The sequence below is a fragment of the Panulirus ornatus genome, chromosome 4, assembly GCF_036320965.1.
Source record: "Panulirus ornatus isolate Po-2019 chromosome 4, ASM3632096v1, whole genome shotgun sequence".
Lineage (NCBI taxonomy): Eukaryota > Metazoa > Arthropoda > Malacostraca > Decapoda > Palinuridae > Panulirus > Panulirus ornatus.
The window spans coordinates 58,700,650-58,714,917 of NC_092227.1; the positions used below are offsets into that span (position 1 = coordinate 58,700,650).

A 14,268-nucleotide genomic window follows, 5' to 3' on the forward strand; every position below is an offset into this window, starting at 1 on the left:
AAGATTACTGTCGAAACTTTAAACACAACGTGAGAAAACTGTCGAAACGTATTACTCAACGTGAGAATACTGTCGAAACGTTAAGCACACCCTAAGAATGTCGCTTCACCTCGAGAACACTTTCCCCTTACTTAATAGCCACCATGAATACCGTCGCGCGAGTGAAATCGTCCAGGATCTATTCCAGGAGGAAAGTGCAGCAAATGCTTTAGCTCGAGTAGAAATTTCCTCCTAGATTACTCGAAACACCGTTGCACGTTTGAAACTGCCCGGAGCAAAGGTGTCGCGCAAAGAACATGGACCAGATACCATTAAATAGAATACGAAAACTGTCTCAGAATGGGAATGAAGAAGGACCTTCGCACTGTGGAGTAGACGGGGACACCATCGCACACATACAGTAGACAAGAACACTGTCGCATGGCTGGCGAAGTCGAGAACATCGTCGCACACAAATAAAAGAGGTTAGAAGAGCTCTATCATGCCAAGAAGATAGACTGAGAACTGTAGGCGTAAAACAGCTCGAAAGAACACTACCGCGCAAGTGAGACCAGAAGAACAGTGTCCAACTGCCTGGGCCCAGCCCCGGGCTGTGGGGATGAAGACACCCGAAGACTTCACTAGGTCACCAAGACAGAAACAGTCAGAAGAACGAAGAAATGAACGAGAAAACAATGCTCCCTCCCAGAAGAACGTCTCAAAGGTAAGACATGCAAGGAAGAACATCGTCCCTCAGGGAAAGTAGATCATTAAGAACTGCCAGAGAAGTTGACAGACCAGGAGATAAGTGAAGCACAAATATGGCGGTGCAGGTGCAACTGGTGCATAAGTTGATTACACCGGGAGAATATATATGACGCCGGAGGAAAAACGCACCGGATTATTCATGATAATACAGAAAAGATCAAGATTTTACAGAATGAAAAAAAAAAGAGGTGGCGCACATTTACAGATCTTAGGTGATCATTATGTTACTTAAGCTGTAAAAAGCAGTTCCAGCTTACATAAAGATCGAATTTGTCTCTCGCTCCGAGCTGGGTAAGTGGCTCAGCCAACGCAACCTTGATATTTTTTTTTCTAAGAAAAAAAAATGTACAATCTTACCTGACCTGTTGGCTGTGTCATAGAGGTTAGAGAGTCCACCAAAGGTACAGGGACTGGATGCAACCTTTAGGAAGAGAGGGAGAATAGAAACTGCAACCATTCGTTTTCCATGTTCTATGATTAGTACCTACAATTGCCGTCAAGCGGCTGTTATAGACTGGCACTGCCAGTAATTCGTAATGATTGTCATACAGACACCCCGTGTTCAGAAAATAGAAAAAGCCAGAAAGATACGTATTTATGCGAATTAGGCCTTGGTATTTGATAAAGCTTTTCTGAAAAAGAAAGAAAATATATATATATATACATATGTATATATATATATATATATATATATATATATATATATATATATATATATATATATATATATATACACACACACACACACACACACACACACACGAACAGAGTGCATATGAACGCGCACCTTCATAGAACATTCAAACCCCCAACTAGTCATTTCCCTATTAGGGGAGATCATAGCTTAGCGGTAGCGCTCCCGCCTGTTGCACAAGGGTCTCGGGGTCGATCCTGGCTGTTGGAGGTTTGTGTGATATATATATATATATATATATATATATATATATATATATATTGCAATGAGAGCGCAAGTTCGTAGAACACATAATACTTTGCAGCAGCATGGATTCGAGAACCCTATCATTTGTGTGGAATCTGGGTATGCTAGCTAGGCTACGCTGCCCATAATAAAGAAATGATTATTATGCTTATTATCGGCAGTATAGCTTAGTCATTAGTGTATCCAGCCACCACACAAATGATAGGGGGTCCGAATCCTATCTGTTGGAGGGCATCATGTGATCTGTGAAAGTCCGCGCTCATTGCATTATATATTCATGATCTTATACGTATACTCCACGTGTGACAGTAAGTCCGGGAAGACCGCTGGCTTCTGGTTAATGTGAGCCTCATAGGAACTGACGATTGAGACCCCGCTGCTCATGGACATGAGACGAAGGGTATTCGATTACTAGTGATCGCATAATCCCTTTTCTTTTATAGCCTGGTTGGTAAGGGATTTAGATTTTGCTGTTGGAACTGTTAGAGGGCGGATTATATATATATATATATATATATATATATATATATATATATATATATATATATATATATATATATATATATATATACGCACACACACACTCTTCCTTCGCCAGGAGTCCTTTGTACGTTCCCTGGGGCTCCCACGCCCAGCAGGTGGGACCGCTGGCCATGAAGTGATGAGTGTCTTTCAGTGTTCGGAGAGTGCAAGGTCATTGAGCAGTAAGTGTTCGATGTCTTCACTTGTGGTTGGTGCGTCGTGGGTTTGAAGAATGTTTCATTGAATCGGCGGTTATAGTGTGGTACGGACAGACGATGGCCAAAGTGTAGACGGGAAAGTTTAACTCGCGTATTTTAAGGAATTGTGGTTTCACGTGGGGGAATGTCTGGCGTGGCGGTTTTAAAAACTGAGTCGGGAGAGCAGTTGTATAGCGCTTGTCGGGTCATTTTTATGTTCATATGTTTTGTCAGTGCAATGTTCATTGCAGAGGAGGGGATATGTGAGTATAGTTTGTAGAAATGTGAGGCAAAGGCTAGCTTTTTTTTCTCTATTTGGGGGTTTGATGGTTAGAAATGGAGTAGTGTGGATATGAGGGGTCTAGTGCTGTTGCAAAGTATCGAGTGCCGAGTATGTCAGGATGGGATTGTATTGGGAAGATCTTTATTTCATTGTGTGGGTGTCGAGTGTTTATGATTGCGAGGCAGCCAGTGATTTTTCTGAATATTCCATATTTGTGTGTTTTGATGCTTTGTTAGATTTGCATGTGAGAGGACAGACGACCAGGCAAGTGAGGTTTTGCTTAGGATGGAGTGGATGAATTGTTTGCTTACTAAGGATACAAAGGGATTCTTTTTCTTGTCCAAACCTGGTACCAGTTTAGTGCTCTGAGAGCATTTCGTATGTAAGTTGCTTTTGTGTAAATGTTTACTGGTGTGACGAGTGAATGTCATATGTTTTATGTATGAAGCTGAGAATAGTTGGTGTTTTGTTAATTGGGAGTCATTCTCCATTCAGTATGCTGGAAGATGGAGGTTGGATTCGTTTCTCTGTGGTCTTAGAAGAATGAACGAAGACTTTTTTTGAAGATGCAGACGCTCTGTTCTGAGTGAGTCACTGTTCCATAGTATAATGCATTGCTGCACGTTTGGTCTTGTTGCTGTGGTGTTAGAATGTGATGGCGAGGTCGCCTGCATGTAACAGGACCTTTGTGCTGTGGTATGTAGGGGTTATCGGATGTCATTTAGGAAGAGAGTGAAGAGGGATGGAGACTTTTTTCTGGGGAAAGTCTGTTGTAAAGTTTAAGGCATATATATATATATATATATATATATATATATATATATATATATATATATATATATATATATATATATATTATATATATATATATATATATATATATATATATATATATATATATATATATATATATATTTATATATATATATATATATATATATATATATATATATATATATATATATATATCGCTATTAAAAGACTTAAATGAAATAAGATGTCGGTGCAATTAGGCTAGTGTGGTAGATACGGGTTTCTTCAGATGGGGATGTTTAATACCCCAGTTAACCTGAGCCCATAATTCAGGCCCGTTTTCAATGATGCTCAAGAAGACGAAGAGGTGATGAAAATAACGTATCTAATAATCAGTGTTTACGATCAGGAGATTACAAGATGTAGATATTCCGAGACTGAGCTAGGCTGTAGGTACTGTTGGCGCTTTCAGCTATCTGGAGATGTTGAAATCATGTGAATTGCGGTCAAAGATTTGTACACAAACTAGAACAGTATGTCTTAGAATGATATAATAGGGCGTTATGGAATAGATCTAAACAAAAGCTGCAAGAAATATCCACACGTTGATAACAAGACACATGAAATTCTAAAATTGTAACCAATTTTTGCCTCTAGTCGTTAAAATTGCCATGTGATGAAGTTTATGTAATGAGCTAATTTTGTGACACTTTAACTGGGGTCTGACTAAGACTGTTTGTGACCTCTGTAATCCTTTTGTGCTACCGCTCAACGGATGAGCAGGGGGTACATGATACAGAAGCCGGAGATACGGGCACAAATCACATCAATATGTGAAAATATGTAAAAAATAGATTGTAAATCACTCATTTAATGTCATGATCCTCTTGCAAAGTGTTAGAATTTTTCCACTAATATTTTTTCTTAATTTTTTTCCATTTAAATATGATTATAATAAGTGGAGTTTGATTATTACTTTGATGGTTTGATATATTCACAAACGTAATGAGATAGATTTGTAAAGTACCCACAGAAGTGGATTTCACTCTTGTTGGAAAACATTGAATAGTCTTCAGGATATTTCAGTGGTGACGTGACACCTTGCTTTTAAAAAGTTAAAGAATCTGATTTTGGGAAACGAAAATTGGTCAATCTGTGTGGCATTAGATTAGGTTATGTTTATGTTATGAAGGAAGAGAATGAAAGTTATGACACTATATTGTGAAGGAAGAGAATTAAAGTTATGACACTATATTGTGAAGGAAGAGAATGAAAGTTATGACACTATATTGTGAAGGAAGAGAATTAAAGTTATGACACTATATTGTGAAGGAAGAGAATGAAAGTTATGACACTATATTGTGAAGGAAGAGAATTAAAGTTATGACACTATATTGTGAAGGAAGAGAATGAAAGTTATGACACTATATTGTGAAGTAAGAGAATTAAAGTTATAACACTATATTGTGAAGGAAGACAATGAAAGCTATGACATTATATTATGAAAGGATGAAAGGTATGACAGTATAATATGAAGGAAGACAATGAAAGGTATGACAGTATAATATGAAGGAAGACAATGAAAGGTATGACACTGTATTATGAAGGAAGACAATCATTAATACTTCTGTTATCGTGAGGGAAAACGAGAATCGTGAACATTCGAATGGTACTGGGTTACTCTTGTATTCCTGGTAAATTATCCTGTATTTTGATTTTTTTTTTTTTTTGTATCGTTGAATATTGTACATCATATATATTTCATGGCTAGGGTAGGGAGGACAGCTTTATCATGTGGCCAACAGTTCTTCAATGCTGCTAGAATTTGTTCTTCGAGCATATGAACAAAAGCAAAACTTCTGATACCGCTCTATCTTTCTATCTTTTTACCCATCTGTGTATCTATCTGTCCATCTACCTGATATATATATATATATATATATTATTTTTTTATTTATTTTGCTTTATTGCTGTCTCCCGCGTTAGCGAGGTAGCGCAAGGACAGACGAAAATATATATATATATATATATATATTTACCTCCCTTACAACCCCATCCATAAACAAATTAAACAACCATGGAGACATCACACACCCCTGCCGCAAACCTACATTCACTGAGAACCAATCACTTTCCTCTCTTCCTACACGTACACATGCCTTACATCCTCGATAAAAACTTTTCACTGCTTCTAACAACTTGCCTCCCACACCATATATTCTTAATACCTTCCACAGAGCATCTCTATCAACTCTATCATATGCCTTCTCCAGATCCATAAATCCATAAATGCGAGGTAGCGCAAGGAAACAGACGAAAGAAATGGCCCAACCCACCCCCATACACATGTATATACATACGTCCACACACGCAAATATACATACCTACACAGCTTTCCATGGTTTACCCCAGACGCTTCACATGCCTTGATTCAATCCACTGACAGCACGTCAACCCCGGTATACCACATCGCTCCAATTCACTCTATTCCTTGCCCTCCTTTCACCCTCCTGCATGTTCAGGCCCCGATCACACAAAATCTTTTTCACTCCATCTTTCCACCTCCAATTTGGTCTCCCTCTTCTCCTTGCTCCCTCCACCTCCGACACATATATCCTCTTGGTCAATCTTTCCTCACTCATCCTCTCCATGTGCCCAAACCACTTCAAAACACCCTCTTCTGCTCTCTCAACCACGCTCTTTTTATTTCCACACATCTCTCTTACCCTTACGTTACTCACTCGATCAAACCACCTCACACCACACATTGTCCTCAAACATCTCATTTCCAGCACATCCATCCTCCTGCGCACAACTCTATCCATAGCCCACGCCTCGCAACCATACAACATTGTTGGAACTACTATTCCTTCAAACATACCCATTTTTGCTTTCCGAGATAATGTTCTCGACTTCCACACATTCTTCAAGGCCCCCAGAATTTTCGCCCCCTCCCCCACCCTATGATCCACTTCCGCTTCCATGGTTCCATCCGCTGCCAGATCCACTCCCAGATATCTAAAACACTTCACTTCCTCCAGTTTTTCTCCATTCAAACTCACCTCCCAATTGACTTGACCCTCAACCCTACTGTACCTAATAACCTTGCTCTTATTCACATTTACTCTTAACTTTCTTCTTTATTTTCACCACAACGGAAAACGGGATTAAAAGCAGAAGAAAACGTTCGTTCCCGTACGTGATTATCACATTCACAGACTTGATATTGATATTGTCATTTCTCTTGTGTGTCCCACAGAAAGGCGTCGCGACACATGGTGGACGCCTGGCTGGTGTCCCACGCGCTGCCACAGAACCCGGCCAGTGGAGGTGGAGCGGGAGGCCACTCCGGAGGGAACGGGGGCGTCGGGCCGGGCGAGGCGGGGGCCAACGCTGGCTCAGCCCACTCAGGCCAGCCCCCAGGGTCCAGGTCCTCCTCAGGTAAGCCAACAGCACTATCAGCAATTGAGTTAAATTAACTGTGGACTGTTCAATCTAACGATGATGCGTTTTCGGTTAATCTATCGCATTCTAGGTAAGTCGACTATATTCAACGTAGATCCTTTTATCTACTTGTTCGACCAGAGTGGAATCATTTGGAATATACAGGCCATGAAGATTTCTGGAATCAGCAGTTATGAACGACGTATTCTCACCATAGATACCTTGCTCATGTTGACACCAGATATATGGTGTTGCGCGTGCCACCAGCTGTGTGGTAGTGCACGCGCCATCATGGGTACGGTAGTGCACGTGTCATCATGGGTATGATAGTTCACCTGTCACGAGAAGTATGAAAATGCATGATCTGCTAGAGGTTTGGTAGTGCACGTGCCATTAGAGGTTTGGTAGTGCACGTGCCATTAGAGGTTTGGTAGTGCACGTGCCATTAGAGTTTTGGTTGATCACGTGTCATCAGAGCTGTAGTGGTGCACGTGCCACCGCCGTACCTACTGGTGGGTTGAGAAAGATGCTAATAACCTGTTCTTGCTTCAAATCTTAATAATGAGACGTGTGTTGAATATCTTGGGTTCGAACCGGTTTTGTGACTTCTTGTGTCCAGAGGTGGTGGGAGAGGTACAGTGTCATCTTAGCTGACCAGGCCAATGTCGTTCCAGCTGGCAAGATCATTGTCGCCCCAACTGACCAAGCAGTCACCATGGTTGACTTGGAACCCCACCAAACACTACAGTAAAAACGTCCTCCTGTATTATCGCCAGCTTGATTATAAAGGAATGTTCCATGTCGTATCACGCACCTGGTTCAGACTGTGTAGACCAATCAAGAGGCACCTCAAGTATCTGTTATGTCTCCTAACTCGACTTACTTGCTTCATCTCATAACCTCGGCGAAGGTCAAGGTGGGAAGGAGGCTACGTATGAGTTAAGGTCAAAATGGGAGATGAAATATGGCCGGTTCGAGGACGAGGTCAAAATGGGTTAGGGGGAAGATCAGAGTTCATATGTTACGGGGTTTGGTTAAAGTGGGAACGTGGGTGTTGAAGGTCAAAATGCAATACCCAAGAAGGAAGGTTAGGCTGGCAGATCACGGGTTAGGTTCATATGTTGGAAATGTCACGGAGCGGGGCAAGAGTTGAGGCTCGGGCAAGTTGAAATAAGTATCGGATGGAGTGTGGAGGGCAAAGGGCAGGAGCCATGTGGACAATGGGAGAAGTTAGAATAAGGAAGTTCCGAGGGCAACAATGAGCCAGGAAAGTCACAGTGATTGATTGACGAGGAAGTCAGTTGGAGGAACAAAGTCTTTAGACTTCCGTGGTATAACCGTTAGCGTTCCTGAACGTGACGCATTCACGGGCCGCCTACGATAGGGCGCGTCGGTTCGAATCCTGATTGCGGCAGCCGGTCCACAATCAACCCAGCTGTTCATCTACCTCTTGGGATGGTCGATAAAATCGGTAACTGGCTCAGGCTAGAGTGTATATATTCCCTGCGTGTCGTAGAAGGCGACTAAAAGGGGAGGGAGCGGGGGGCTGGAAATCCTCCCCTCTCGTTTTTTTTTTTTTTTTTTAATTTTCCAAAAGAAGGAACATAGGGGGCCAGGTGAGGATATTCCAAAAAATGCCCAGTCCTCTGTTCTTAACGCTACCTCGCTAACGCGGGAAATGGCGAATAGTTTAAAAGAAAAAAAGAAAAAAAAAAATATATATATATATATATATATATATATATATATATATATATATATATATATATATATATATATACCGTTAATCGGATGCCTCAGTCGTCCATGCCATCTCATGTAACATAAAGATAAGAAATGGTCACAAGCATTTGTAGTGTGTCCAAAGTGTCGTGCTCTAGGGATCACCGCTGGGGCCTTTTTTCTCTTTCTGATATAAATCAATGACACTGATAACAGGCAGTGTTGTAACATGCCAAGATTCACAGACGATACTAATCTGAGAAATGATGCTGCACCAGAAACTGAACGTCTTGTTTCTTCAGTCCAACTCGACTAGGCTCACAGGTGGCAGTAATTCTTTATATCGATCAATGCCAAATTTTACACGTTGGTAAGTATACGCAAACAAACTCTACTATGGACTGTGTTGGGCAACATGTTTTGAATGCGGAAAGAGACTTGAATGTTCGATGACCTGAAGCGAAGCAGACAGCGCGTAGAAGCAATAGAAAAAACAGGCCAATATTTTATTCTTTTTTTATGTTTATACAACGTAGGTCATTCGAATTCGAGTCTGACATAAGAATTCTCACTAATATTAATTCACTGTTATGCCTCCTCCTTGAATACTGGGTTCAGTGTTGGTCACTCCTATATGAAAACAGATATAGAAGAGACAACCCAAAAGCGAGCTACCAAGATGATTCCCAGACTTAGAAAAGTTCAATGACGATCATAACTAATTTGAAGAAAGGTTGAATTGATTTTACACATGTTTTCTTAAAGATCAAAGCTTCGACAGTCTCTATGGAAGCTGGTGTTTAAGAATTGGTCTGTGTGATTTCACCCAAAGTGGATACGTGGGCAAGTGTTTTTTTTTACTTTAAATGAGACAAAGTTCTTGTTCTTCAATAACATAAGGAATGTCTTCTGAAGACAACCTACGCTACTTGCGCCTCCACAGTGGAAATACTTTACCGCCATTTCTCACTCCTTACTTTCAGTGTCTTTTCTGCTGTCTACACATAATCTTTTATTTTCCTGTGTGTAAGTTAGGAAAGACATAGGTGCATGCCGAAAGAAGATAGGTCACAGACAGGAAGGAAAGGCTCACAAAACAGAATTGTTTCTGTGGTATAGATTATGAAAGGCTAAACGTGGTCGCTTACAGCAGTTCTTGAAGTATTTCCCATGGTCGTGTGTGGGTGCCTTAGTCAGGGGGAAGGAAGTGACCCATACTCATTGACCCCGCAGCTTAACCAAAGGACTCGAACATTCTAATCTAACCATTTTTCGACGATGGCACAATGTGTCCAATTCCTCTCAACAGTTTCGTCTGTGGGTTTCCAATCCTCGCCGAATGTCTTGGGTAGTGCAATTGAAACTTATGGACCCCCTACCCGACAACAGAAAGATCTACTTGCTCTATGATGTCATATACCTTATTCACTATGTACCGTAACTCGTGTTTCACTATCATGATGGTCACAGGTAACAACTTGCTGCAGTTTCATTCATGTCAGAAGCTCCGATTCGTGTAATGAACTCCTTGAGCACGAAGGTGCTGCTCTTAAACTCGACGGTACGATGACACGGCCTTTGACCTGACCCCCTCAAGAATCGGCTTCAGTTCAACGCCGTCGAACCCAAGAATCGTAAGAGGTCTCACCGTCAGTCCTGCTCAAGGGTCGTACTGTCGTGCTTAAGGGTCGTACTGTTTTACTCGAGCCGTAATTACTAAAGTCACGAGGTGTGACGTTCTACGTTGCTTATTACTGGTACTTTGCCCAGCAACCGGCACTCTTGCTGGCTCAGCCTGTGGGTGACAACAGAGAAAGTTCATTTGAAGTTCACAGTATCCCAGACCTTCCTAACGATCCCCACAAGTCTCTCTCTCTCTCTCTCTCTCTCTCTCTCTCTCTCTCTCTCTCTCTCTCTCTCTCTCTCTCTCTCTCTCTCTCTCTCTCTCTCTCTCTCTCTCTCTCTCTCTCACGTGGCACACACGTATAGTGGCCAGGCTTCCTTGTTGAGTACGGAGCGATCATCGCCAGCAACCCCTCCGGAGTAATGATTATGCTATTGACAATATTGTGTCGTAGTGACCTACTGATGCTGATTAAGATTCCTACACGCCGAGTGCAGCAAAGCTGAATGATTATGTGGGGGAATTAGAAGAGGAGACAGAAACGCAGGGGAGACCATCGCCTCCTGTCACCGGGTGGGCATTACGACGTAACATGTTTCTTATTCGTCTTGTTGTGTCTGCAGACTGTTCCCGTTTCCTTTAAAGTGAGGATGTTGGGTTGATCATTGTCATAGTCTCCCTGCTCCATCCCTCCACCTCCACTTCGTCAGTTGTTTAGGCAGGCAGTGAGGGACGGAGGGTGCTTTGGACAGCGTCTGTGAGGGGCAGAGGGCACGTTGAACAGCGGCAGTGAGGGGTGGAAGGCACGTTGAACAGCGGCAGTGAGGGGTGGAAGGCACGTTGAACAGCGGCAGTGAGGGGTGGAAGGCACGTTGAACAGCGGCAGTGAGGGGTGGAAGGCACGTTGAACAGCGGCAGTGAGGGGTGGAAGGCACGTTGAACAGCGGCAGTGAGGGGTGGAGGGCACGTTGAACACCAGTAGTAAAGCAGCAGTTGTTATCTCGGACGGTATATATATGCGCCCTGATATGCACATTCACCACGAAAATGTTAATATGGTTCTCAACGGAAGATCTATAGAATCCTTGAATATATAATGCTCATGATGAGTACAGTTAACGTGAGTTGTGTGGTGAGTACGATGGGCCCAAGGCGAGGGAGCGGGAGGAGTGAGTGAGTGAGTGAGTGTGGCCGCGGATATAACAATACGTGGGGTAAGTCCTCAGCTAAGGTGGAGAGGCGGGAACAAAGGTGGGGAGCGAGGCATTATTAATGATGATGGCTGGCTTGGCCCTGGACGAGGAGCTGCGCCAGACTCAGTACGGCCGCCACCACCACCACCACCGCGCCTCATACCAGCCTCAGGCTTGGTACCAGCACCAGGCTTAGTACCAGCACCAACCCCTCGTCGGCTGTTGGAGCGGAGAGGATCGTTATGATGATCATGAGGCAAAGCAAGATGATGACTGGAATGATCCAGTTATGGTTGATATTTTGTTACGTCTCCAACCACCGTAACGTGCACCAAACAAAGCTTTATGGATAAAACCTCTGTGGAGTCCACCTGGTGTGGCACCGTGACATTGTGGTGGTAGAGAGTGTGGGAGGCCGGCAGCACAGTTTACCCCGTAGCGCAGGTGCCTCTGGGGCTGTGCAGTGCTGGCCCAGTGGCACTGATGCCTGTACAGCTGTGGTGCCTTGTGCCAGATCACTAGCGTCTGCACTGGGACATCTGCGGGTCAGGATGTCCCGGAGGGCAGCTGCTGGTGTCTTAAGATGGTCGGGTTGTGTTGTCCCGATGGCTAGGCTTGGTGTCTGTTAGGCCAGTTGGGGGTTCTCTAGAATGTCTAGAAGGGGATCTCTAGGTTATCTATTAAAGATGTCTTCGTGTACTAGAGTCTTCATATGAATGAACCAAGATGTGTGGCTGGGTGTCAGGTCGGGTAGGCGGGAGTGTCCGGGCGGGAGGGTCGGGTATGTAGATAAGCAGGTCGTATTTCTGGGTAAACCAGCTTGTATGTCTTGGATGGATTGTTGGCGGTGATTGATTGGCTGTGGTGGCTGGAAGGGTAAGGCTGGGTGGGAAGGATAAGATGGGAGAAATTGATGGGACTGGCAGTGAATAATGAAGGGAGGGAGCAAGATGGATAGGCCGTCCGTACGTATACTCCAACGAGAAAAAGGAAAATAATCCCCTGGTCTTTAGCCCAGTGTTCCCTCAATCATTTCCCTTACCCATGATATTCAACCACAGAGACCCAATTACTACTCGGGTATTTGATGGGCTTGTTCTGTGATTGGCCATGGCATGGAAGACCGGGAGTGAATTCTGAGGAACGGAATCTCGAGTGAGAAGCTTTTCATTCTTCTCACTGAGTTCTGAATGACCTTTCCAGGCTTATTGTGTCCCTGAGGCCAGTAGAGATAATTAAGGTGGCTATTTACCTTGAGCGTCGCCCGGGTTTTGGAATGTGTTTACCTTGAATGATAATGAACTTCATAAAGTTTAATTACCTGCTTTCCCCATGCTTTTGTTGTTTTTGTTCTGCCGTTCACTATGCTGTTGTAATTGTTCTTGTTCTGCCATGCTGTTTTGCCGTTCCCCATGTTGTTGTTCTGGAGTCCCCGTTGTTGTTCTTGTTGTGGCGTTCCCACTGGTGTTCTTGTTCTTCCGTTTCTGAAGTTTTTGCTATTCTTACGATCCTCATGTTGTTTGAATTGATTTGTGCATTGAATTTCTTGCATTCCCCATGATGATGGCGTTCCCCATGTTGATGTTGAAGAGGCATTCCTCATGTTGTTGTCCTGATGTTCCTTTCTTCCTTGTGTTGATGCTGTCCTGAGTCATGACGGCTTTGTTATATGGCTTGTTCCTGCACAACACCTGACATCGTTGTGTACCCTGCCATGGTAACAGGGGGGTCCAGGAACCCCTCCCTAGGGGAAGTACACCCGGTGGTTGGAAGGGACCATGAGACTAGGCGCCTGTGGTCGCCACGCCGCTAACGCATGGGTCAGCACAGCGTTGTGGAAGCGGACCTGCCTCCTGCTGACATGGCCCTATAGATCGTCCCGCGTAATGATGACTGATTGTTGTAACATCCAGTGTTTCCTGGTCAGAAATGTGCTTCGCTGTGAAGACCTTTCATCCTTTTCCGAAAACCTCTCGTCCTTCCGTCTGAGGTGCTGTCGTCTTCCCTACGATCCGTCTTCCTCCTCCTCCTCCTCCTCCCTGACGTTTCGACTTCTCCTCTTGTTTAATCTTTCCTCCTTCCCCTATCAGTATATCTCCTCCTCCTTCTCCCTCTCCCTCCTCCTCCTCCGAAAATAATCCTTCCCTACGTGAATACATATCGCCCTCCCTTCGTGAATATCTATCGCCTTCCCTTGTGAAAATCTTCGCTCATCTCCTGCCTCGGAAGATCACGTCCCGATCCTTCTATCTTCCTCCTCTTTGATGCGATCAGATGGGCATACATCTCTCCCCTTCGAGATCACCCATACTGCCGCAAAAGAGATTAGTTTCTCTTTTCTCTTTGGTAATTGAGAGGTTTCAAGGGGACAAAGGAAGAGGTTGGACAGGGGAAGGTGCAAGGGACAAAGGGAAGATGGGGTGAACAGACTGATAGTGCAGGTATTACCGAGGTGTGTGGATGATTTGCCGCCTTTGGTACCTATACCCCCCGGCAGACCGGAGGTCTTTGTCCAGCTAGCAAGAAAGGCCGTTTGTGTCTTTTATCTCGAAAGACCTTTATTAGTGAGAGTGCGAGTGTGTGTGTGTGTGTGTGTGTGTGTGTGTGTGTTTACCAGTTTTGAAACACTGTTATTTCCATACCTCATACCTTTGTTTTACAAGCTTTAGATTTTCTTACTGTTACCACATCCATAACTTCAGCAAGTTTTGTTCGAGGTGTCCACAACCCTATTACTGGAGAGGTGTTTTCTGTTATCCATCGTTTATCTTCCTCGAATTCTGTTTATAACCCTTGGCCAGCTCAGACTTGATGACTATTAGGTATACTCTGACCTCAAACTG

The 14,268-nt window shown here is 43.6% G+C and overlaps 1 protein-coding gene across 9 annotated transcripts in view; it reads left to right on the top strand.

Annotated features, from left to right (window-relative positions):
* Pde11 (Phosphodiesterase 11) overlaps window positions 1-14,268 on the top strand; it is a 1,275,799-nt gene that overhangs the window by 968,421 nt on the left and 293,110 nt on the right. For all 9 annotated transcript variants that reach the window (XM_071695072.1, XM_071695082.1, XM_071695086.1 and 6 more), the window contains one exon: window positions 6,702-6,883. In XM_071695072.1, the coding sequence (XP_071551173.1) occupies window positions 6,702-6,883 (182 nt within the window). The remainder of the gene's footprint in view (window positions 1-6,701; window positions 6,884-14,268) is intronic.